This window comes from Alosa sapidissima, chromosome 24 (assembly GCF_018492685.1).
Source record: "Alosa sapidissima isolate fAloSap1 chromosome 24, fAloSap1.pri, whole genome shotgun sequence".
Taxonomy (NCBI): domain Eukaryota; kingdom Metazoa; phylum Chordata; class Actinopteri; order Clupeiformes; family Clupeidae; genus Alosa; species Alosa sapidissima.
In genome coordinates, this window is record NC_055980.1 from 17,230,957 (window position 1) to 17,257,622 (window position 26,666).

A 26,666-nucleotide genomic window follows, 5' to 3' on the forward strand; every position below is an offset into this window, starting at 1 on the left:
TGTATGTCTGTCAAACACGGTCACAACTTTGAATTTCAAGTTTTTTTAGAGTATATATGCCCTTTATGCATATATTTTGCATCAGCTTCAAAGGTTGGTAATGTGTGTCCTTTGTATGATGTTAAATGAAAAGTCTGCCAAAATCTATTTTTAAATAGTTTTTCATTATGTCAATGGGTGACATTTCTGAGTTTGATTTTTGTATGCTGGTGATTTGAAAATGGTATTTGTTATGGTTGAAGTTATTAAAAATGAAAATGTTATTTCTGACACATTGTACTTATGTTATGAGTCAGGAGTCTGTATGTCTGCTTGACAAGACCTGCACATATTGATTTAATTTAAGAGTGTAGCCTGGGCTAAAACTGATAAAGAGAATCCATGATGACCTTGACCTATTCAGGTTTGTCTGTCAGAAGTCCTTGGAACATAGTCAAAACAGATTTGCATGAGTTAAAAGATAGGTTACCACCAAAAAAGTTAAAATACAAATCACCTCGGCCTGTCTGATTAGTCTGTGTGAATTCTGTGAATTCTTTATTTTCCAACGTTTTTCAGGCCATACTCCATGGTTTATTCTAGCATTCATATATTATTTTAAAGGCTTTCTTTCTCTCATGATGAGAAGATACCACCAGAGAATGTCGTAAACGGGCTCTGATACCACCACCAAGATGTTACGTCGTGATTCTGACGCGTAGGATGTTGGAATCTGGCCTATGAGCGTCTTGGAGGAGGAGGAGGAAGACGTTTTGGATGTGCTACGTGTCCAAAAAGACCTCGGCGATCGGCTCCGACTATAAAGCCTGGTCGTCTATGCCGGACTGCCTACCGGGTTGGTTTACATCCTCCGAAAACATACTGTATCGAGAAAACTCATCACATAAACTTGGAGAACATGTCTGGGACCAAAAAACAGCGAACAGTAAGTGGTTCTGCACAACAAAGTCTTCATAACTATATGTACTTATCAGGTTGTTTTATTGACGTGAACTCGAGGATTAAACAGGCAGACCTAGAGCTAGCCTAAAGCTTTGCCGTATTCGACATGCTAAAGATTGATAACGCTATGTTATCTCTGCAACATAGTTTTGCAGAATGCTTTTGATCTGATTTGTGTAGGTTTGTTGTAACCATGAATACAGTGTGCCATAGTCACGAATTCTTGGCTAGTATGCTCTTACGTCGCCAAGTACAAACTAGTATATTTGTCAGTCATGAAGTACAGTATCGCTAACATTATTTTGACCCACTATGTAAGCCAGAACCAGTGATGCCGCAAAATCTACCTTTATTCGTAACCGGCCGGCTAGCCAGCTAGCTATGCTAGCCTACATTCTCGAAATGATCATCAAAGCTTGAGCTAGCTAGTCTACTGGTTAGCGTAAGGGTAAAGTACCCACCAGTTAAACCGGAATACAGTGCGAACCTATGTTATTACAACCTTGTAAATCACGTTATTTTTTAAAGTCTTTTAACATAAAGAGTTAATCTGGTTGTATCTTAGATTGCTGATAGTAACGTGTAATGCAGATTGCAGTCTAACATGTCTGTGGTTGTGGCCGATTCGAAATTGTTATTGAATGGATGTCCTTTCAGTATCCAGGCTACAGATCAGATGCAGTGCGCATTTCGATGTATTTTAGTTACATAGTAAGTTAAACGTTGTAGTAGTAGGATGCAATTTAGAGACGAAGCTAAGAGACACTGGCACTTATGCCTTATGCTTTGCACACTGGGACTAGTGTACAACACCACTGTGGTAAAGCTCTGAAAGTCAGCCAGTTCTGGAACAAGGACCCTACTTGTGTCTGGCCATGACAGTGCCACGCTGTGCACCTTTGCTCCGCCAGTGCACATGAATGAATGGGTATCACGTGATGACGTTGAGATTAAGGGGGGGATATGAAATGAACCAGACAGTAAAATATGCAAGGAAAGACAGAAGGGGTTCTGTGGTAAGTGAGTGGGGGGCCGTGGTGGGTGTTGGGGAAGTAAATCAGAGAATTTAGTGGGGGCCAACCAGGAACAGGTGGGATCATGTTAGAACAGACTGCCTTGGTGAGTGAGAAAGAAAGGTGTGAAGGGGGAAAATTACAGAGGAAGATGATGAAGTGAGACATGTAAGGTGAACTCACACCACCTCCTGCAGCAGGGATAATTGGGCGTGCTTTCCTGCTATTATGAATAAGGACACAATTCCGGGTCTTCACTTGACTGCCACATTGTGTGTGTGTGTGTGTGTGTGCATAGGCACCCCAAGCTATGTATCCCATGCACACCATTCTACATCTTGACCAATATTAGGCCTAGCCTCATTTAACTTATCCAAACACATCTCAACATTGTGTGGAGTTGTTGTTGCTGTCTAGAATGGGCTGTATTGCAACAGCCATTCCAGAAGAAATGTCTCCAGTGTCGAGATTGGGCGTCGGTCTGGGGTCGGATCAGCATATTTTTGCACAAAGCAGAATTAGGCATTCCTCTGCACAATCCATACAGTAAGCCTAATCGGCCAAGCCTAGAGATCATGTGAGGCAAAGCAATTATTGCAAGGCGCCACCAAGTTGATCAGAGTGACATTTCAGGACAGGAGGAATGTGGTACAGAACTATGGTCATCAGAGAGATTATTATCAAAACATTATAGCAAGTCACTTTACAGGTTCTGCAAGAGACCATAATGGAAGCAGCTTGTTATGAGAAACCAGTTCTTGTTCTTTTTTGTAGACACAGAGGGTGTGTGTGTGTGTGTGTGTGTGTGTGTGTGTGTGTGTGTGTAGGTGGGTGTGTGTGTCTGCGTGCACGCAGACGTCAGCAGTATAGGACATTATTCATTTTATGCATACCAGCCGAAGCTTGAAAGTGCAGGAAAGGCCTAGTGGAAGAGATGAAGCAGACAAGATGAAACTGCATTTGACATGATTGAACCAAAAGGCTGAGTATTTACAGACAACAAAAATGACCCGAGAGAGAGAACAGGAAACTTGGCTATATGGTTATGTAATCTACACATACTGTATGTTCTGTGTATGATAACTGGTCGAAGCACCCAGACAGTCAAAATACATGTATTATGTATACATAAAGTCACTTTGTAAGTCTGTTTGGAAGGTTACTGATTTGTGGTTGAATTTTGACTTAAATAAAAAAAATAAGAGGGAACCATATAGATATTCTTTTTATTTATTCAGCAGACCTATTTTCATAATAGAAACCAGATCTCAAGAAGAGCTCAACTTGAGTATGTTGTCAAGTGTATACCTCCGTGTTGGCCTAATTACATGTAGTTCCATGTCGAGGTCTGTAGGTGAGAAAACAAAATTGCCACAAAACACTACAATAAACCAGTCATCACCTTACAAAACTCACCACTGCCCTGATTTTCTTTGAATGGGGTCTAAAGAAAGCATGTTTAATAGAAGCATGCATGCTAAACGAATACAGTTTGTGAAGCCTTCTGTCAAGTGTGTCACGACAACCCCATTTTGCTGGCTCTTGCAGGACCTCCAGAGAGCCACCAATGTGGTGTACCAGGCCCACCATGTCAGCAGGAGCAAAAGAGGCCAGGTGGTGGGCACCAGAGGAGGCTTTCGAGGATGCACAGTGTGGCTAACAGGTTAGCACTCCAGCTATTTACATGTTAACATAGCAGTCCAATTTCCAATGTTCCCTATACACCCTATTCTGACAGACATCGGAAGCCATTTATTGAAGGCAAAGCTCATGTTTATTTAGGTTTTCTGTCTGAATGCTACCTACACGTTAAGGTAGAAGTGTTTATGAATCCTCCCGTTACATTGACACAGTAAGGTCTCTGTGTATATAATATGTCCCTTCCACACATATTTAATCTTTCCTTAAACTCATTTAGCTCAAATATACACGATAGCGCAGTTTAAGTGCTCAACCCTGTGTTGTCAGTGCAGTCTGTTGTTGGACTCTGTCCAGAGAGCCAGGGCTGGGGAGTCAGACAGGCGAGGCGCAGTGACCAGAATTCCCCTGGCCAGGAGAAGCCTGTCCCACCCATTCACGCCCCCGTTCAACATAACCTCAAACATCTGTGTCTGTCTGTCTGTCTGTCTGTCTGTCTGTCTGTGTGTGTGTGTGTGTGTGTGTGTGCGCGTGCGTCTGTGTGTCGTGTAGGGTTGTCGGGAGCTGGTAAAACTACCATCGGCTTTGCTCTTGAGGAGTACCTGGTGTCCCACGCCATCCCCTGCTACTCTCTGGATGGGGATAACATCCGACAAGGGCTGAACAAGAACCTTGGCTTCACCTCTGAGGATCGGGAAGAGAACATTCGGCGTATCGCTGAAGTGGCCAAACTGTTTGCCGACGCAGGCTTGGTCTGCATCACTAGTTTCATCTCGCCCTTCACTAAGGTGAGGTCTAAATCATTCATTCAGGACACCTGTTACAGTGTTGTAAGTCCTACAGGCTAGAATATGTCTTTCACGATGAGCCATAGACTACGAGTATCTTGAAGTATCCAAGTTGTTTTAGAGGAGAAGAGATTGGAAGTCTAGTGCACTGATTATAAAGCATAATCAGTGTTTACTTCATTTCATTACTAATGCACCCTCTCGCAGCTAGTCCAACATATTTTCAGTCCAGCTTTATTGTATCAATGTGGTTCACTAATGACAGTTATTTGACCCTGTTTTACACTGCTCTTAGTTGACCAGGTTCAAGCTTGCTAATACCCACTGTGTGTGAACAGTTTTTTACTTTTGTGTACCACAGGACCGGGACGAGGCCAGGAAAATCCATGCGGCCGCCGGGCTGCCCTTCTACGAGGTGTTTGTGAACGCTCCGCTGGAGGTGTGTGAGAGCCGGGACGTCAAGGGACTCTACAAGAAGGCCAGAGCTGGAGAGATCAAAGGTATCACGTGACCAGCATCTCTAAAAGGATTGGCTGGTTGACCGACTCTTAATAGTTGATCTCAGAGCCCCTATAGAGAGAGAGAGTTGCGACAACTCCGTTCACAGCAGTATGTTACAGTTACAGCTAGGGCTGGGGCGGTAACTGCATTACCGCAATACCGTGGGAAAAAAATCCATACCATCCCAGCCCTAGTTACAGCAGTATGGCCTGCCAACAAGGCATGGAAATTGACATTAAGATCAGTCTACTAGCTATTAATAGGCTGCGATATAAAGTGTGGAATTGTAGCCTATTAAAAAATGTATGGTTGTAATGGTAGGCTAACCACATACTTTACAGAATAATTACACTGCATTTTGCAATTTTCAGTGCATTTTACTTTCAATTACCCAAAGTCATGGCTCTGTCTCTCAATATTGAACAGAATTCAATGCATTCTAATCAACTGTCAATCACTTCCGGGAACTTTTTGAAGTTGAATTTTGAACCCCGATTGTTGCAAGTCTCTCTCTGTAGGGCTCTGGTTGATCTCTAACAGCGATTGGTGGGATGAAACGGCTGGTATGTCTGAGTCATTGTAATGTTGCCTCGGCGAGCCTGAACAGAGGGGTGATTGTGATGTCATTTGCGTGGTTTTGCTGAATGAGCAATGCGTCTGTGACCGCTCGTAGGTGTTTCCCTGACTCATTATGGATGAATTTGGAGGAAACGTAGAAAGTCAGAACTTCCTGTGCTAACTGACTGATGCCTGTTATGACATGCTTTGGGCTTATACTAGGATGAGATGGACCACAAACCAACATGATTTGCATCGAGCATGTATCATTAATCATGTATTACTTGTAGTGAACACAGTAGTACACACACACACACACACACACATACACACACACACACATATACACACACACACACACTCATTCAGGATTTTTCCAAGTTGACAAAGAGTTTAACAGTTGCCCAGGGTGTTGGAAAGAGGAAGTGTTGTAATAGTAACGGAATCTGGCTGCACTGCTTTTTGCTAGAGCAAGACATTTTGAAGCTTCACTTCGTGGTCGCATTACCACCTCGATCGTGCGTTATTTTTCTGATACCCGAATCCTGTGTGGTCCATTATCCCTTACATCATTTACGATTGGGTAGTTATAACCCTGATAAGCAGAGTTTGCATAGAAAACAACAAAGAACACTATGAAATGCGCATGAAGCACATTTTATGTGTCCGAAAGGTTTATTGTCACAAGGTCAACATGATTCAAAGTATTAGCCAAAGCTTCAGCGTGTGATCGTTTTAAGGTGTGCCTGACATTCTGCTTTTGTTTCTCCTTGATGTGTGTGATCTTTCCATTACAAACCCCATTTTTGAAAATGATGGTCTTCAAAGGGTAGCACACCGTGCTTTATTATAATAATAATAATACATTTTATTAGTTACATAGCGCCTTTCAAAGCACCCAAGGTCGCTTTACACTAGACATTTATGCATAAGACAAAAGATGCCGGACGGAACGGCGTAGGTCGCCAGCGTTCCTGTGACAACTAACGGTAGACATACAAGACAGACAAACAAACAAATTTACAAAATAACAATTGACGCACAAGACAAAAGATGCCTGATGGAGCGGCGTAATCGCCAGCGTACCCGAGACAACTAACGGTAGACATACAAGACAGACAACAAACAAAAATTAACAAGTAATAAAATAAATAAATAAGAAATTAGAATAAAGAAAAGTCCGTGTTAACTTAGTCCAACACAGTCCAATGGCAATGATATGACGTAGCGTTACATCCTGCCTACTAGGCTATGTAACCAGAGAGGGAAGATCACGCGGATTTTGCCGTATAAAAATATGTATTTATTTAAGTTAAAGAATTAACAACGTAGGTTGTTAGAATGCCTCTGTTAAAGCCTTCAAAAACCCCTCACCCAAAAATTTTTTTTTTCTTTTTAAATAATTTCCATAATTTCCAATAATTCTAAAAGTGAGCACTTAACTTTGGTCTAGGGGTGTTGACAGCCCATATACATGAGCTGGATGGAAAAACTCTTGTCCACAGGCCCCAGTCCCTCTACCCTCTAGCAGCTCCAGCCGCCCTCCTTCTCTCTAGTCAGGTTGTCGGACGACATCTCACAGGCTAGAAATCACCTACGTCGAAAACCATTAACATAGTCCAAAAAGTTAAACCGGAGACTCAGGACGCTTCAGCTTCCCCTGCGAAAGTGCTAGAGCCCCACCAACTCTATGGCCAAAGACCAAATCATTAGGCGAGATTCCCGTGCTCTCTTGGGTTACTTCTCGTGCAGCCAACATTAGCCACGGGAGCCCTTCCTCCCAGTCTCTATCAAGCTCAACACAATAAACCCTGAGAAGCGACTTCAATCTCTCATGAAAACGCTCCAGAGCACCTTGGCTCTGGGCGTGATGAGCTCTACTACGCTAATGTTTCACACGCACCTGCCCAAGCACCTCTCTGAACATGCGTGATGTAAAGTTAGAGCCTCCATCACTCTGTATGGTGTGAGGGCTACCAAAGACAGAAATAAACTGGGAAAGGGCTTTCACCACAGAACTAGTGGAGATGGTACGCAACGCATAGGCAGTAGGGTATCGGGTGGACTGACACATCACCATCAGAATGTAAACACACTCTGACTTATATGGTGGCAATGGTCCCACAATGGTCAATCAACAAATTGCCAAATGGTTTCCCTACAGCTGGAATAGGGTAAAGTGGAACTGGCTTTAACACCTGATTAGGTTTCCCTGTTAACTGGCATACATGACACGTCTTAATGAAACCTGCCACATCCTTCTTTAGGTGAGGCCAATAGAAGTGCTTCATAAGCCGGTCATGGGTCTTTCTTACACCCAAGTCCCCAGCTACATCCCCATGAGCTGTCTGTAGAACCAATTCTCTAAACTTAACTGGCACTACCACTTGAAACACTGGGTCCTCAACCCCCTCGTCAGTGTGAAAAGACCACTTTCAGATCAACAACCCCTCCTGAACAAAATACCCCCTTGCTGCACTGCGCTACTCCTGAGGTGACAAAACCCCAACGAACAGATCTTTTAATGTCACATCTTCCTTTTGAGCTGAAACAAAATCATTATGAGACAGAGAGAGAGGTAGATTTGGCAAAACAACAGACTTTAACTCACCTGTCTAAGAAACATCATTAGAGACACTGCTCATAGCCTGTGTCACTGCACAAGCTGTAAAGACATCAGACAGATTCTGATGGCTAACATCACTGTCAGCTGGAATAGAAGGAGGATTATTAACAACTACAGGGGGCGGTATGTCACGCCAGACACGCTCTCTGGCTAGGTTGCTGCCCAACAGGAGATGGACACCCTCTATAGGCAAAAAGAAGGGCAGACTGCTATGGTTGCTTCCCCCTGCACCAAATCAGACTGCAGATTGATCCTGTGCAATGGAACAGAGATAACCTGCAATCCAATCCCCCGCACGAAGACATTGTTCCCCGTGCTCGAGTTAGTAGCAAAAGGAAAGACAGACTCCAAAATAAAGGACTCAGATGCCCCTGTGTCCCTAAGTATTTTAACTGGCACCTGGACAGAACTACCCACCAGTGAAACTAAACCATCTGTGATAAAAGGAGAGTAGCCATTACCACACGCTTCAACTGAATCAGCCCTACTGTTGTTCTCACTAGACCCGGCAGAGCTCAGGCCTGATGGCTAAGATGAAGTTACCACCATTACAGGTCTAGCCTCCGTCTCAGCCACCAAAACTTTAGAAGGTGCACCTGACTCCGATACAGCAAGTGCGACCCCCCCCCCCCTAACAACTTCAGTGCTATTTCGCTGACTTTTCCCCCTTTAAAACAGGACAGTCTTTCTTCCAGTGCCCCTTGTCCAGACAGTAGTGACAAACATTAACATCCCTCTTACTGTACGTACACACCGCCACCGACTTGAGCTTCCAAAGAAGCTCTGGTCGCCCTGTCAAGGACGCTTATCAAAAAAGTACAGGGAAGCTTTGGCCGCTCTGACGTGACCGCATTATACGTTCCATCATGTTCTATTTTAATACTTTATTCTATTCAATTGGTTGCCGGTCGTTGGTCGCTGAACCGCATCATAGCTCATTACTATAAAGTTGACTGACTTTCAGCTTTCTGCTTGACGCTCAAGTCGCCCAAAACGAGACGCCAACGGATTTGCCGCTTCTGGCAGCTGAGAGAAGCCGGCTTCCATTGAAAATGAATGACTTCCTGACTCTTTGGAAGTAGGCGGCGGTGTGTATGTACAGTTACCTTGACTTGGAGATGTAGAAGCAGAATATCCAGAATCTCAGCGAAACCCCCCAGTACCCTTGTGTGACTGATTAGCATGTGAATCTATTCTACTCTGAGAAGGTGACTCAAACGAACGTAACAAAGAAAACCCCAACTCTCTATTGAAACGTCCAACCACTTTCTGCCGCTTCTTCGCTCTCAGAGGCCCTGCTAAACAGCTCCATTCTGATTGCGGCACCAACTTTATTGGAGCGTGCAAAGCTCTTGGAATGGACAAAACAGTGCCTCAGTGATGGATACACCTCATGCCTCTTATATGGGAGGCTCTTGGGAACGCATGATTGGCATCGCCAAAAGAATCCTAGATTCAATGTTTCTTAAGCAGAACACTTTGCTTTGTACTCTGATGGTGGAGGTCACAGCCATCATAAATGCACGACCACTTCTACCAGATCACTGGAAGCATAACCAAAGATCCGTTATAAGAATTAAACCAAAGATTTATGTTAGGTAGTGGCTAACTATCCGCCATGTCACCTCCAGGTTTCACAGGTATTGATTCGGACTACGAGAGACCCGAAGCCCCAGAGCTGGTGCTGAAGACTGGGGAGCTGACCGTCAACGAGTGCATTGAGCAGGTGGTGGAGCTGCTCAAGATTCATGTGAGTTGCCATCATGTTGCCAGACTAATTGTTCTTGCATTTTATTACTTCTGTTTGAGTCTTTAGTCTTTGTGTTTCTGGTCACAGAAGCATCCTTTAGAAATCTCCCTTCTTGCAGTGCAGGTTCTTTATGTGGAAAAGTTTCTAGGTTGAAACATTAGCCGAGTCCTATAGCTTAAGACATTAAATAAATTTCATTGAAAAAAGTTATTTTAAGATAACCAATGCTTTTCTCCCGACAGCCCCCTTGTGGTGGTACTGTAATCAAATAGCCGGATTGCAAGATAACTGCTGCTTTTATTAGTGCAACCGGTTCATCTTTCTTTGCATTTTTTTGTTCTTGCTTTTCTGCAAGGGATACATGCTTAGACCATTAGTAAATCTGGTCCAAAGATGAGTATCAGTGACTCAGAGCCTGAGATGAGAATAGAGCCTGGAGCTACCATAGACAAAAAAATGGGCTTCTTCAGATCAGGTTGCCAGAGTGTCAGATTGCTCTTTTTAAAAGGACTAGTGTAAAAAGACTCTGTCATTGTTTTCTGTGCACAGGACATTGTGCCCTCTGGTGTAACGGAAGATGTGAATGAGCTCTTCGTGGAGGAAAACAAGTTGGACCTGGCTCTAAGTGATGCCAATATATTGCCCGTTGTAAACATCACCAAGGTAACCAAGGCACCAACAGTACCGTCATAAATATGACACTTAAAATTCACACTAAAAATCTATACTGTGTAAATGGAAGACAGGATATTAGGAGACAGGACATTAACTGACACATTTAATTAACTTCCAATTAGCTTTAATTTGATCAGGCAAGTCTCATTTTGATTGAAGTCTCATTGATGACTTTTCTTCCTTTGAAGCGCTCACTTTTAAACTTTGTGGTCCTGATCCAATTTTGTTTGTTGTAATTTACCGTCCCCCTAAACCATCAGGTTGTTTTTTAAATGAAATCCAAGAATTTCTCTCCACTCTTGTCTTATATTATGACAGTGTTGTTCTTTGTGGTGATTTTAATTTTCATGTTCAGTGTTTCCCATACATTGACTTATTTGTGGCGGCCCACCACAATATCAACATTGACCACCACACAATGATTTTCTATGTTGTACTACTTAAATTGGTTGAAATCCTATTATTGTAGAGCTATGTGCACCTTTGCGCAGCCTCTCCTTGTGTCTCTGTCCCTCAACAAACCTGCATGCACGTTTAAATTAAACATTATTGTTGGCATAGAAGATGACTGGCTAAATCATAACGTTGCGCAAATTTGTTCAACTACTATCAACCCCCTCCCCCCCCTCACCAACCACCACAAATAGAATTCAATTCAATTCTGTGGGAAACACCCTGATGTTGATGACTCCAGTAATGTTCATGCTACTGATTTCCTAAACATTGTTAAATCTTTTCAATTTTGCCAACATGTGTCTGGACCAACACATAACCGTGGTCATACACTGGACCTTGTTTTCACTCTGGGTCTTAAAATATCCTCTGTTGATTGTTTTGATATGACTGTATCTGATCATAACTGTATAGTTTTTAGTTGTGAAACATCCATCATCAGTACTGTCACTCCCAGCTCTTTCTGTTCCCGCATATTCAATGAGCATAGTGCCTCAAAATTCTGTGCATTATTCCAGAGTCAATGCCCTGACCTCTCTGAATACTCTTGTACCAATGATCTGGTTGACCAGTTTAATTCCATCTGCTTGTCTTCTCTAAATGTTATTGCACCCATGAAGATTAGAACTAAGTCATCAGAAAGAAAGCAGCCCTGGATTAATAGTGGCATTCGTAGTTGTAAAAGGGATTGTAGGAAAGCTGAGCGTAAATGGAAGAAGTCTAGTCTTCAAGTTCATTATGACATTATGAAGGAATCACTTAAACACTATAACATCTTGGTTAAGGATGCAAGATCACATTACTTTTCAGAACTTATTTCTGATCATCAGCATAATCCTAGATTTCTATTTAAAACAGTAGAGCAGCTGGTAAAGCCATCTACTCCCTGTGTCCCAGTGGAAAGTGATGCTGACTGAAAAGTTTTTGTCCTTTTTTACTGAGAAAGTAAAGTCAATTAGAACCTCTATCACTCCTAATACTATGCACTCTGAAGTCTCTTTCTTACAAGATAGGCATACTTTAAACCACTTCAATACAGTTACTCTGTCTGAACTTCTAGAGACAGTGTCACATATGACAGTATCTTCCAGTCCTCTTGATGTAGTACCAACAAAGTTCCTATTAGAAGTAATTGAATCTGTTGGGTCCTGTTTGCTTTCTATTTTTAATAGTTCACTTTTAAATGGCATTGTCCCTGATTACTTTAAAACTGCAAGTGTGAGCCCATTGCTAAAGAAATCAGGGCTTGATCCATCTCTACCTCAAAACTACAGACCTATTTCCAAGTTACCATTTGTATCAAAGATTCTTGAAAGATTAGTGTCCAAGCAGCTTGTCTCTGCACTGGAAAATAATAATATTTTTGAAAAGCTACAATCTGGTTTCCAAAAGTATCATAGCACTGAGACAGCACTGCTGAAAGTTACAAATGACCTTTTAAGAACAGCTGATGATGGCATGTGTTCTGTCCTTGTACTTCTTGATCTTAGCCTTTGACACTATTGATCACAGCATACTGCTGCATAGACTGGAACATTTGGTGGGAATTTCTGGTACAGCCTTACAATGGTTTTCATCTTACTTGTCAAATAGGAAGTTTTGTGTTTCTGCAAACAGTTACACATCTTCATTTTCTCCTGTCAAGTATGGGGTACCTCAAGGGTCAGTTTTAGGACCAATCTTATTTTGTTTATACATGCTTCCTCTTGGGCACATTATCCAGAAACACTGTGTCTCCTTCCACTTCTATGCTGATGATACACAGCTGTACCTGCCCATTAGTTCCTATGTCTTTGTGACATACAAAACTGGATGTCAAACAATTTCCTCCAATTGAATTCTGACAAAACAGAAGTCCTCATCATTGGATCCCAGCACATAGTGAAACAAATGATACCATCCTTAGGTCCCTTTCAATTTTTAGACTGTGTAAAACCTGTTGCAAAGAATCTTGGTGCCTGGTTTGACAGTAATTTAAGCTTTGAACGTCACATCACAAAGCTCATACAGTCATGTTTCTATCACCTCAGAAATATTTCCAAGATTAGTTCCATCTTAACTTTTAAAGACACTGAGACCATTAAACATGCATTTATTTCTTCACGCCTGGATTACTGCAATAGTCTTTTTTCTTGTCTGAACCAAAAATCTATAAAGAGACTTCAAACTGTTCAGAATTCAGCTGCCCGGCTTCTTACTAAGACAAAGTACTGTAATCACATTACTCCTGTTTTAGCCTCACTGCACTGGCTCCCAGTAAGCTTTAGAATTGATTTTAAGATTCTTCTGATTACTTTTAAAGCTCTACATGGCCTGTCTCCCAACTACATATCTGATCTCCTAGTACCTTATACACCTGTGCGTACTTTAAAATCATCTGGTAGTGGTTTCCTAACTATTCCTAAGGTCAATCTCAAAACTAAAGGGGAGAGAGCATTTAGTGTCAGGGCACCTAGGCTCTGGAATGACCTGCCTGATGAAATGGGTCAGCCAAGTCAGTATGCTCTTTTAAATCCCTCCTTAAAACTCATCTTTACAAGCAAGCCTTCCTTAGTTTTGTTTAAGTAATATACTTCATTTTGTGTTAAGTTTTATTTCAGTGTTACGTTTTATTTCAGTAAGTTTTAATTCAGTGTAATTTTTTTTTCCTTTTTAAAATGTATGTTAAGTTCTAATTAAATTAGTATATATTATTTGATTGTTATATTATTATGTCTTATTTGCATTTTCATGTATGTTGATATTGTACAGCACTTTGTAACTTTGTTTTGAAAAGTGCTATATAAATAAAGATTATTATATTATTATTTTCCAAGGGAGTCTGGGAACAACAAATATACAACAATGGTAACACCCGTGCAATGACCCCCCCCCCCCGCCCCCACTCAGTAGTTTTGCTCTGCTGTGTGTCCCTGCAGCTTGACCTCCAGTGGGTGCAGGTTCTGGCCGAAGGCTGGGCCACCCCACTCAAGGGCTTCATGAGGGAGAGGGAGTTCCTGCAGGTCCTCCACTTCAGCACTCTACTGGACGGTGGGTGTGCTAACATTTGACATGTGTTTACATACATTTAACATATATTGAACATTATGTTTACATACATTTAGTATATTCAACATGTGGTTATGATATTTTGCAGATGATTTTGTCCAAAGAGACTAACAGAATATGAACATAATGTTGTCATTAAGAGTTTATTACCCTTTTTGGAAATGTAGACTAAATGACTCTGGGTTGGCAGTGCTTTGCTGACAAAGCCTATACAAAGCTTATTATGCATACTACAGCTACTAAATAGCACTAATAAAACTAATACACTTTCTGTTCAAACAACAGTACTATATGCATTCTGTAACTTATTCTGTGAATATCATCATTGTGTGAAATCATAAAAGTGGTTTGGTACGGTAATCATTAATAGTTGTGAGAACTCAGGGAATCTTGTAGTCGCATGACTAATACTTTTAGAGCTGGCCTGGTGCTAGCTGGTTTGCAAGCTAACTTAAGTGGACAATATGGAACACTATGTCAAAACTGTTGTTTCTTCACACCTGTTGATTCTTCGCCATTTCTACAGTTACATTTTCTACAAGATGTCTTAAACTGAAAGAACTCCACATAGCTCCTTTAACAACGTTGTCACGTAACTTGTAGGTGGGACGATCAACCTGTCCGTGCCCATAGTCCTGCCTGTGTCCACTGAGGACAAGGAGAGCCTGGACGGCTGCGCCGCCTTCGCTCTGCAGTTCAGAGGTCGCCGAGTCGCCATCCTCCGCAACCCCGAATTCTACGTGCATCGGAAGGAGGAGCGCTGTGCCAGACAGTGGGGCACCACTTGCCCCCAGCACCCCTACATCAAGGTGAGTCTTCTCACTCCGCAGTTGCCTTCAGAACCCCGTACTTCCATGGGACGTTAGAATATAGAGCATAAATAACGCTCAGGGTCTTTTGCAATTTGATATCAATACACCATGATTTTTCTAGCTTTCATGTGAGATGTCTGGCCAGCAAACATGGTGCAAGCAAGAGGTGAAGAGACATAGCAGAAATTGAAATTGGTGGTTGGCACTTCAAATGGTGAATTTATCTGACTCTAGTTATCAGAGAAACTCGGGCAGAAATTTCCAGGCGCCACAAAGTAAGAATGTCCATGGCCAGACTGATAAAGTCCAGAACAGTACTCTATGGAATGTCACTGTCCAACAATATCTAGGCAACTGTGACCATTTTATTCAGGAACGCTTGATTCAAGGCATGACCCAGTAAACTTGTTATTCAACTCAAAACAAATCAAACTTTGTTTATAGAGTGCTTTTAAGGCAAATAATATGCAATGCAAGATGATTCACAGTAGTATTCTAAAGGATGTAGAGAAGCAAGTAAAGCATGTAGTAGAAACAGTTATGAACAGAAAATTACCTGGCAGAAAAAAAGCCAGGTCATTGCAAAGATGAGCCATACAGACACAACAGGATGAGAAACAGGAGGAAGGGTGTTAACAGCAATCAAGGCTGCTAGTAATAAAAGTAATAAAACAATTTTTTTCTGTTTGCCTGGATTAAGTTCAGTTTAATTCAGCCTCAAGGAAACTCAAGGAGTTTTTTGCAACGGGCTTGGCATTTGATGCCAGAGATTTTAGATTTGTGTTCAGAATTTCCCTCTGGGCCTTTGTGCTTTGCAATTATTTTGACTTCTGTACTAATTGGATGAGAGTTGTTGTGGTCCGCAGTTTTAAACCACAGCTTCTGTATTTTTCTCAAAGATGGTGATGGAGAGCGGTGATTGGCTTGCTGGCGGTGATCTGGAGGTGCTGGAGCGAATCAAATGGGACGATGGGCTGGACCAGTACCGCCTTACTCCAAGAGAACTGAGACAAAGGTTCAAGGATATGAAAGCAGGTAAGGCTGAAGTCCTCAAGAGCTGTAGAGTACTTGGATTTCATGCAATTTCAAGCTCTTTCTGAGATGAAAAGGGACTTAAATGACCACACCGTTGGAAAACACAGAAATGTCAGTTAAGATTTAGTATCTCTTGTTTTCTTGTATGAGTCAACAAGGAAGGCCAGAGTGACCGTGGACAGCTTTAGATATCAGTCAAGGTCACAGTTGAGTGGATTTCAGATGTATTTATGTTACATTTAAAGTCAGACTTCCTGTCAGCACTTCTATCCCAAGGGGATTAAACTGTGGTTTCCTAATGTCAGCTAAAAAAAAAACATGAAAGATCCCTCAAAAATTCCACAAAGATTTTGGCTTCAGGGGGTTTTCATGACTAGTTCTACACAACTATTTCTAAACTTACTTGTAAATGGGCCGTGGTTATCCAAGGCCTCTGAATAGACTCCTTTAGGTTCCTCTATTAAGATGAGACATAGAGGCCCTCATGGATCAAAATGTGACATCTTAGTTTTTTACCTTTTTGTTTGAACTTCTTGATAAATGCACCGTCATCAACTTCTGTTATCCTGACCACTTTGTGCTTTTAGCATGACCGCAACAGAATGCACAATAGCATGCAGATGCTTTCAATTATCACAGCTCTGCTTGGAGAAGTTTAAGGACAATGGAGTCTTTTTTTATACAGAAGACTAAAATAAGTCTATTCTAAAATTATCAATTTAAAATGGGCTATCCAACACTATGCAAAGTAGGTAGATCCAAAGCCCTAATATTAGCCTATTTAAAAAAGCATTATTTAAATAGGCTAATTCATGATTGAACCGATAAAATCATACCAACATGTTTCAGCCAACATGGCCTTCATCAGGGCTGAGCAGAGCTCAGGGCTGTCCAGCACTCTGAGTAATATTTCCGTTACCGTGGCTACAGCTGCTGTTATTGGCAGCGCAGTAACATTGACCTTCTGTGTCCTTTCTTGCCAGATGCCATCTTTGCCTTCCAGCTGCGCAACCCGGTCCACAACGGGCACGCCTTGCTGATGCAGGACACCAAGCGGCGTCTCCTGGCGCGCGGCTACAAGACCCCGGTCCTGCTCCTTCACCCGCTGGGCGGCTGGACCAAGGAGGACGACGTGCCGCTGGACTGGCGCATGAAGCAGCATGCCGCTGTGCTCGAGGAGGGCGTGCTGGACCCAGCCAACACCATCGTGGCCATTTTCCCATCACCCATGATGTATGCTGGACCAACAGAGGTGTGTTATTCATGTGTCGTGTGCTGCGACCACAATGTCCATGTCCGTGTGTTTTTGTGTATACAGTGTATTGTAACACAGATCATGGATTTTGAATGGTCTTTGCACACCGCACACTAAGCCAGCTCTTAGTTATCAATATCAGCCTTCGATAAATGTTGATTCATTTTAATCAAATTGGAGCCTTTAAGATAAAATATAATATAATGTTGCAAATACCCGTATATTAAACATGCCCCTAAAACATAATATGTAGTAAATACCATAAACAAACAAATACAATTTCCTGTTTAGTAGACACTCCACCATGTAGATGTAATTCAAATTATGTCCTATGTGGACATTCAGGAGGAAACATTGGTCACTGACAGCGTTCTTCTGCTCCCCCTGGCAGGTGCAGTGGCATTGCAGGGCCCGCATGATCGCCGGCGCCAACTTCTACATCGTCGGGCGCGACCCCGCTGGCATGCCTCACCCCGAGACCAAGCAGGACATGTATGAGCCCACTCACGGGGGCAAGGTGCTCACCATGGCACCAGGCCTGACCTCTGTCGAGATCATTCCATTCCGCGTGGCCTGTTATAACAAGGTCAAGAAGGCCATGGACTTCTATGACAAAGAACGGTAAGGCCATGGATGTGCTCTTTTTGCTGTGGTTTACACAGACATGTAAATGTGTTTTAATAGGTGTTTGTTTTTTGTCATCATAACAATTGTACATTGAAAGCAGTATTTATGTTTCCTTTTTTTTTTTTTTTTTTTTTCTGATTTCAGTCAGTAAATTAGCCTAGCCTACACTCCTGGCTGTAGTCATTTTTCAGTCAATTAAATGTTCTCTATTCTGGCTCCGTTGTTCTAGAAATGATGAGTTTGAGTTCATTTCGGGGACCAAGATGAGGAGGCTGGCCAGGAGTGGAGAGAACCCACCCGACGGTTTCATGGCTCCCAAAGCCTGGAAGGTTCTCACCGAGTACTACGGTTCTCTGCAGAAAGACCAGTGAGCCGGGGCATGTTTTATTCCAAAGGCTGCATTCAGACAGGGCTCTCCCATGTGCACAACTCTGAGATGTGACATATTGGCTGCTAGTTTTTCTTTTCTGTTTTTCTTTGTTTTTCTCTGTTTGTTTCCCCCCCCCCCCCCTGTATTTTACCATGCCCCCTAAGTGTTTTTGTACAGAACGGAAAACTCTGCAAAGGATAGTACTGTATTTCTCATACAATTCCGAAAATTACAGTTACTCCCTCACAGTGAAACATGTCAGTGTTCTCACCTTGTGGTCTTCTCTGCACCTGAGAAAAGAAATTAGTCATGCTTGTTCATCACACCCGTTTAAAGTCTGAATTCAGAATGTACATAATGTAAGTGGCTAGAGAGAGAGAAAATCATATTTTATATTTTATTTGGATTTTAATACAATCGATTAGTGTGTAGAGGAATAGTTTATGCTACATGCCTTAAAGTGGGGGTGTTCAGTCGTATTCATAAAGGCATGGTTGTAGCCAGTTTGTTTTACAAAGGATCTGGCAATTTTGTGCGTCAGCTGACGAGTATCGCGCGTTCCCATGCGACCTTTTTTGGATAAGATTGGACAACCCTGCCTTAATGAGATACAGAAAATGTGATATTTTAACTACAAGTTTTAAACGTTCCTTAGTTTTATAAATTATCTGTAGTTTTTTACATAACAGTGTCAAAACTGGCTTCTTACAACAAATATACTTAAAAAAAATGTTGTGCCTTCTTCAAAACAAAGCATGTGCATTCAAGGTGCCAACTTGAACGTGATATGTGAAAGTGGATTTTAAGAGGAAATTACATGTTACTGTTTTTTTTTTTTTTCCACCCATGTTTTTTGGTGGATATTCACTCCCTTTTTCTCCACTTCATGGGTAGGTGGGTCTTCGTGTGCGAAAGGACACAATAGCAGTAATGTCAGATCCTCTAAATCTATCAAACAAACAGAAATGTACAAGCCAATGTCTACAATTGTCCATTAGCTGTGATATCATCTATTACTGTCTCTTTTTAGGGTGCTCCTAAGATTAATCAAATTGATATTTTTCATCTTTGTCACCAAGAATATGTAATGCTGCACAAGTATTTACTTCTGATATGAATTAATATGCAAAAGTATGTGTGTTGGATTGGAGGAGCATCAACTGTGAAAAAAATACTATTGAATGGATGTTGGGTGTTTTATTTAAAAAATATATATATATGCACAATTTCATTGAAACACAAAGATTATTGGATTTTCCTATTGGCTTCTGGTCACAGCCTGAAAAAATGCAACAGCATATTTATTGATTTCCTAAATGGTTACTTAACTGTCCTGCATTACTGAAATGTTGTCCTATCTTTAATGTGAACGTTATGAGGTATCTTAACAAAAGTTCATGTGAGAGTGTCACTCCTTTTTACTACATTCCACAGTCATCCAGGTGAAGGTAATGTGTTCAAGGTGTGGATGATCAGAATCAAATGTCAATTAAAAGGTTTAACCAATACTATATGTGAAGTCTTACATGTATGAATGACAAGAGCGAATGACAAACTGCAACTTTTCATCACTTATTTATTACCATTAACTTAAGATACCATGATTTCTAAATTTAAAATTGTCTCACATAAAGTAAAACAGACAGTCAACTGAAACAAATTCTCGTCAGAGTGAACTCAGCGTCAACTTTTATCTGCTCAATAAATTTGATATTTACACAAGACTCCACCAGAGTCAGAAACGTGATCATATTTCCACACCCATTCTCTGATACTAAGTCCCACTCAGTGTAATTTCACTAAAGCATATCAAACAGGAGTCTGCAACACAAACTATATCTTACAGTTGAAGAATATTTTCCTTGAAGGTCTGTGTTCTATCCAATGTTAGACAGTGAGTAAGTGTGTGTGTGTGTAGTGTGGTATGTCAACAATGTAAAGAAGCAAAACCAAAAATTGGAAGCAAAACATGTACAAAACATCGGCAATGCTTCCCTCTAGTGGCTGGGCAGACACTCATCACAAGAAATAAATACTGCACTAGCAATATACTATCAACATGTTCAACTGGGTTACACATTGGACCAACTCTCTGTCTAGAGACTAAGAGGCCATAATCAATGTAAACTTTTATAAAGCACTTCAAGTAAGATCCTTATGTTATCAAACACAATAGGAATCTCCACCAATATTAGGATGCATAAAATTCACAATTTGTTTTCTTGACACACACACACACACACACAAACATAATCTGTTGTCATCTATGAAATGGACTTGGTACATTATGAATGTATCACCTCTTTTAGACCCTAACTGAAGAGGGTACCCACATGCATGTAGAGAGATGTAAATGTAGACTTATACGTTCACACACAATGACCAACAATGGGACACCTCTCTGTCAACGCAGTTTAACAATGTTCACAGCATTCTAGAAGTCATGAAACGGTAAGAATTTCATGAATATCCAAACACTTCAACAAAAAGAGGATATCTGGACTTATGTTACAGTATCAAAAAAAGCTATATTTAATAGCTGGATGGCAAAGATGAGGGAGGAGGACAATAAAAGGCGTTAAGCCAAAGGCCTTCTCCAACTGTCATAAGGAGACACATATGGCTACTTGACAAAAAGCCAGTCCAGTGACAAAGACCATAACCCAGTATGATATGAGGAAAAAATATACATATGCCTTTTTTTTTTTTTTAAAAGAAAAAAAAAAAGAAAGGTGATCGTAGACCGTAGAGGTTTTTCCCGGTGAGAGGACAGGGGACTGTTGTCCTCAGGGGAACTTTAGTCCAGTGCGGCGTGCAGGAGGACAGTCTGTCCCCCGGCCGTCTTGGACTTCTTCATCTTCTTGATGGCCTTCTGCAGATCCTGCTGCTGAATAGGACGCATGAAGTCCTCCTCTAGACTACTGCATGAGGGAGAGAGAGAAAGAGATGGTGAGGTAGAGGGAGAAAGTGCGAGAGACAGAGGAGAATGTAAAAGTGTGGTAATTCATATTAACCAGGACAGTCATTTTAACCACAATTCCTTAAAAATGTAAATCCTTATTACACACTTACGGAACAAGAAAACCATACCTACACAAAGCTTACAAAATTGTCATTATATATATATATATATATATATATATATATATATATATATTTCAGAAGTGAAAAACATTACAAAATGTTCTTCCTCTGATGTTCATTAAAGGAGCTCCTGTGATTTTAACCTCTTCAATGGGGTGTGGGTGGGGGAGTAAAAGATGCTATGGATACCTTTGGCCTGTGCTGGCTGTGCTGTTGCGTACGCAGTCTCGTACGCAGAGTAGCGCGGCATCCCGACACATCTCCCTGAGGTCACTTCCTGAAAAGCCGTCCGTTTCCCGGGCAATTTCACACAGGTCTACGATCGGTTCCACCTGGACCAGAAACAAAATGGTCAAACACAATTATTACCGTCAAGGTATGATTTGGAGGCTACGCAGATAGGAGGATTTTAATAGCCAAACATTGTCAAAACAGGGTTTTGAAATGAAACTGACACTTACATTCTCATTTTCCAGGATAAGCTTCAAGATTGATTCTCTTTGTCTGACATTCTGGAAGGTATAGAAAAAAAGTAAGAACCTTAACCACCTTCTTTCATCCAACACATACTGAAGAATCAGCATATGGCACTCACAGGTAGGTTTATGTGGAAGCGGGTGGGCATCCTCCTCAAAATGGCCGAGTCCAGATCCTGGGGCCTATTGGTGGCTCCCATGATAATGACCTGGACAGAGACAACAGCGCACAGAGATGAGAGAAAGAGAAGAATGGCATTTGTGTTATCTAGTTATCTGACACCTGCAGTAGATTAGTTTGTTTTCCAATATCCTCCAGAGTCAGGCTAGGAAAACCCTTTCTGCTACTTTCATGCAAATAATGTGCAAATCATTACATGTGTGAAAGCTATTGGACTGCAAATATTTTAAATAAATACAAACACTGTCCCTTCATATAGCAATAGTATGATTACCCTAGCCCCTAGATAAAACAGGCAACTTCATCTGCTTTAGAAGGGCAACCTATAGAACTATTCAATCTATACCTCCCAATACACACTCACATTTACTGGTACATTTATCTTTTTAGTACATGAACCAACTTATAGTGCAGCACAAGGTTTCTGTTTTCTAATCGGATTGTGTCCACCATAGATAGCGTGTCATTCCCATAGCTTTGGTGCTATAAGCATCCTGTGTTACCAGGTGAGCTCAAAAACACTTGGTAAAACAGGTGAGCTGCAGCGTTCATTGCACCTGGCAGTTGAAGTCTGTGTCCAGGCCATCCCACAGGCTCATGAACTGGGCCTTCATCATGGCTGTGGCCTCATGGTCCGAGCTGGAGCGGCTCCTGAGGAACGAGTCTGGCAAACACAGAGATCAAAAGGTCAACAGAGACGCAACACAAGCTGCCCAAAATTTATTCAAAAACCGATTATAGGTCAAGTATGTGCAGAACTTTTTAGTGTTAATAAGTATATTTTCCTAAATCAAACCCCTGGCCTTGAAAAACAGATTTCTAATCATCAGCTGTCAATATAATACAAATTGACTTTCAGCTGTTGCTATTGACATTGTACATGTAGATGTACACTCTTATCATTACGGTCATCATTACATATAGTCTAATCCTAAATAGGATACCCTTGGACAAGATAGGATGCTGCATAGTTTATCTTTTATCTAGCAGAAGATAGGATGGTATTGGATGGGATGAGCTTTACTGATCTCTAATGAGAAATCCATAATGGCAAAACAACAGGGACACTGTAAGCTGATCTTTTTTTTTTTTTTTTTTTTAAAAGAAGAATAAACTGAAAGGAACAACATGTAAGCATCGATGTAAGCTTGTTTACCGATCTCGTCAATGAAGATGATGGAGGGCTGGAGCTTGATGGCCAGGGTGAAGACGGCAGCAGCCAGCTTCTGGGACTCGCCGTACCACTTGTCTGTCAGTGTGGACGGCTGCAGGTTGATGAAGCGGAAGCCAGCCTCCTTGGCGGTGGCTTTGGCTATCAGGGTCTTACCACAGCCAGGGGGGCCGTAAAGAAGCACACCTTCAAAAGGAACATTGTTTGGTTAGTTAGCTAGCGACTCAGTGCTCCACTGGGTCTCTGCACTGAAATCATATTATGTAATTTAGTTCTAAAGTTCTAAGTATATCATAGGTAGGGGGTCGTAGTATTGAGGTCAACTGTTCCACTGTTTGAGCAATTCTTGTCATGAACTTAGTAAACCCGTGTCTCTGGTGGTACATAAGTAATGGGGTTCTAGTTGAGCTAAAGCTTGCTGCCAATCACGCTAAGTTACCAGTAACTTGATACCATCACATCAATAAGAACAGAGGTTATTAATAGACTCCATGCCATCTCCCGACATGTAGAATATACTGTAGCTTGTATAAGCTTATATAACAGGACATAACCTTGGTCACGTCACACAGATCCTACACAGCTATAGGCTACACTGTTTTGCCAGTTAATTAATAATCCATGTCAGGCTTTTTAAAGGTATACAGTGGGGAGAATAAGTATTTGAACCCATGCTAAAGTTGACTAAAAAGAAAAATATAAAAACATCTGTTAGAAATTGATCTTAATGCCTTAATTAAAACAAATAGTAAAAATCCAACCTTTAAGGACACCAATTTTCTTAGTGAATGAAGAATGTATTGTAATGTAATGTAAATAAATGTTCTTCCTTAAATTACAGGGGCAATAAGTATTTGACCCCTATGTTGAATTCCCATAGAGGCAGGCAGATTTTTTTTTTTTTTTAAAGGCCACTTATTTCATGGATCCAGGATACTATGCATCCTGATAAAGTTCCCTTGGCCTTTGGAATTAAAATAGCCCCACATCATCACATACCCTTCACCATACCTAGAGATTGGCATGGTGTGTTTTTCAGTTAGCCTATTAGCTGGTTTGATTTGCATTGAACCCAATGAGCATTTTAGTCAATTTTAGCATGGGTTCAAATACTTATTCTCCCCACTGTACTATGCAGGTTTAGGTATTTTTGGCAAGTTTAGAGCTCCCTTTAGAGTCACAATGTATTTATGTATGTATTTGTATGCTTTTGTTGCGCAGGTGAAGGATTAACAACAGGCAAAAACTTTGGAGCTATATCTACTGACAAGGTAATGTTTTACGATTCTCAGGAGTTTTGGCGGGGCACCGCTCTTGGAAGTTGCATGGCTGGTTTTCTTGGTAGGGACACGCTACGTCTATGCTGTATAGCTATGCACGTTCGTTTACCATCAAATTGGCTTCATAAAGGTGTAAATCTTGCAGAGTATAAGTATAAGTATATATACTCTTTTGATAAATATAGATGCTTTCTCACAGAACAATAAGAATAATAACAATCAGCGCACATATTGTGGGAATTTCAGGTGCATGGTTTAGGGACAAACCTAGGCAAGTTAAGTCAAAGTGTGGCCATCATGCCACATGGCCATCCATATACTGCTCTTCCTTTAGAGGGTTTAGTCCTTACCCATAGTTAACTTACATGGCTATAAGGCTGTGCAGTATGACTAAAATGTCACTACAGGTGATTTCATATCCAGATATGTACATAATAGATATCACATATCAAATCACAATCACTATATCTGTCAGAGAAATCTCTCGTTCAGCCCTACTTCACACGCCTCCAGTGTCCCTTAGAGCTGCTCACCTTTCGGGGGCTGAAGGAGGCGGGAGCCTTCAAACAAGTGCCTCTTCTGGATAGGCAGTATGACCGTGTCCTTCAGTTCTGTGATCACCTCATCAAGACCTGCAATGTCGCTCCATGTGATCTGTTCACACAGGACAGAATTGAATATCTTGCCCCACAGAACCTTGCTATGATCAGTGCTTAATTCCAATTTCCTATGTTACGATACAGTGTTGACCATAGGAAAGCATTAATTGTAAATCATAAAACAATATGATAGTGGCAATGTATGATTTCGCAACAATCAGTCCCTTGATGCATTCCTTCGCAGACAAGAGTGGCTTACAAGTCCATACAACCAATCATCACAAAAGGCAAGTCATACAACTGCAGACAAGCAAGGTTTTGTCTGCCTATGAATTCTCATGAGACAAAGTGAAAGAGAATAGGTATACGTCTTCATCTTACTTGCATACTGAGAGGATCCACCAGGTGGGCAGCAATGCTCATCTCATATTCAGAGAGTTTCACGTTCTGGACACCTATCTGTCGCATCAGTTTCTCCGCCTACACAAAAGTACAGTTGGACATTTAACAACCAAGACGGCATACGATAAAATCACGTCCAAACTATTGACAGTGTAATAAGCAGTATATAGTAAGCAGTTGTGCGAGCACAGTATGAGTTACATAATATTTTAGATAGCCAAAAACTGCAGAATAGTTTGAATAGTTTTCTTACCTGTTTTTGTGCTTCAACCTTCTGTTTTCTGGTTGGGTCAATGGCATCCACCATCCATTTGATGGTAAAGTAGGTGACTGCACCAAAGATGGTCAGACGGAAAAGTAAGCCAATTACTTCATTGCGACCCAAGGGTCTGGCAATGTTATCTGCTGGAATCTCCTTCAGAACCATCTTGGCTGACCTGGACTCTCTGTGAGGTAAATAAAGAATCAACAAAAAAGGTACGGTGAACAGAAACAGCTATCAACACAGTACAATGTTAACAGGTCAGTAGTAACTGATACAATTGAAAGTTCAAAAAATACAATGTCTAATAAAGAGAGTTTAACCTGACGTTTACGTTCGTATATAATTCAGCAAATTATGAACCCGTTCTTCTTTTAATACCACAAATAAGCACTGCATTGACCCTGGTATGACACAGTACAAAGCTCACAGTTCCAGTTTATGTTTGCTATAGCTTCCATTTCACTTTCACTTTCATTCCTTCAGTATTACAACACACAACGAGAAACCCCAGGTGTTGGTCGAAAGTGAAGTATCGAAGGATAGTTCAGTTGCATTAAATTCTAGTGTCCAAAGTCGATAACGTTAACTTACTTGCCAGTAAACACAGGTTAGACTTGTGCCTTGCTATCGTTAGCATTTGAATTGTGGATTACTAGCGTTTGGAAAATAGTCGTTCGACAAGACAACACTTTTCAACTTGTTAACAACAGCTTTGCCATTACAGCCATACCTGAGTATCGACAAGTTGTTGTGTTTCTAGTTCGCCATAACATGCTTGAACAGAGTGAGCTAGAAGTATTATGAAATTCCCTAGCATTAGCTAGCTAGCAACGAATGCATATTAGCTCATATTAGCTACAATTGACCTTCCAGTTACCAGTTTCGGATGATTACAGAACGTCATTAGTTCAGCTAACCCAGAATTGTCTTATTGGGGAAAACATCCGCGTTCATCTCAAACTATATTTAAGTATCACATACATTCAGTGTATAAAAAGCTCTTCCTTTTCGCCAACTGTGGATGCAAGAGATTGCCTGACACTCACCTCCGCAATACTGCTCCTTCTTGTCAAAATTGTCACTCTTTCACCTTTTGCCTCTGTAGCGCCATCTGAAG

General features: G+C 41.3%; 2 protein-coding genes across 4 annotated transcripts; one reads left to right on the forward strand and one right to left on the reverse strand.

Annotated features, from left to right (window-relative positions):
- Nucleotides 1-732: 732 nt before the first annotated feature.
- On the forward strand, nt 733-19,599 carry papss2b (3'-phosphoadenosine 5'-phosphosulfate synthase 2b). The gene is made up of 12 exons (XM_042082713.1): nt 733-925; nt 3,504-3,618; nt 4,146-4,381; nt 4,743-4,881; nt 9,698-9,816; nt 10,366-10,479; nt 13,863-13,974; nt 14,596-14,801; nt 15,704-15,839; nt 16,823-17,091; nt 17,486-17,715; nt 17,951-19,599. The coding sequence occupies exons 1-12, from the start codon at nt 899-901 to the stop codon at nt 18,090-18,092; spliced, it is 1,845 nt and encodes a 614-aa protein (XP_041938647.1). The 5' UTR covers nt 733-898; the 3' UTR covers nt 18,093-19,599.
- On the reverse strand, nt 19,296-26,666 carry atad1b (ATPase family AAA domain containing 1b). 3 transcript variants are annotated; one of them, XM_042082717.1, is made up of 10 exons: nt 26,596-26,666; nt 25,538-25,730; nt 25,264-25,362; nt 24,817-24,937; nt 22,989-23,189; nt 22,390-22,496; nt 21,771-21,860; nt 21,637-21,687; nt 21,365-21,507; nt 19,296-21,012 (listed from the first exon to the last, which is right to left on the reverse strand). In XM_042082717.1, the coding sequence occupies exons 2-10, from the start codon at nt 25,709-25,711 to the stop codon at nt 20,889-20,891; spliced, it is 1,110 nt and encodes a 369-aa protein (XP_041938651.1). In that variant the 5' UTR covers nt 25,712-25,730; nt 26,596-26,666; the 3' UTR covers nt 19,296-20,888. The 3 variants fall into 3 exon arrangements, with proteins under 3 accessions (XP_041938651.1, XP_041938650.1, XP_041938648.1); XM_042082716.1 differs by having other exon boundaries at nt 26,531-26,597; XM_042082714.1 differs by lacking the exon at nt 26,596-26,666 and adding an exon at nt 26,280-26,418.

Excerpts from the sequence above, each read along its gene's own strand:
- papss2b (XM_042082713.1), top strand. The coding sequence starts at position 899 with ATGTCTGGGACCAAAAAACAGCGAACA. Across the intron at positions 3,619-4,145 it reads ATGCACAGTGTGGCTAACAG|GGTTGTCGGGAGCTGGTAAA; the intron begins GTTAGCACTCCA and ends TGTGTCGTGTAG. Across the intron at positions 15,840-16,822 it reads GTTCAAGGATATGAAAGCAG|ATGCCATCTTTGCCTTCCAG; the intron begins GTAAGGCTGAAG and ends CTTTCTTGCCAG.
- atad1b (XM_042082717.1), bottom strand. The coding sequence starts at position 25,711 with ATGGTTCTGAAGGAGATTCCAGCAGATAACATTGCCAGACCCTTGGGT. Across the intron at positions 23,190-24,816 it reads CCTCCTTCAGCCCCCGAAAG|GTGTGCTTCTTTACGGCCCC; the intron begins GTGAGCAGCTCT and ends TTCCTTTTGAAG. Across the intron at positions 21,508-21,636 it reads TTATCCTGGAAAATGAGAAT|GTGGAACCGATCGTAGACCT; the intron begins GTAAGTGTCAGT and ends TTTCTGGTCCAG.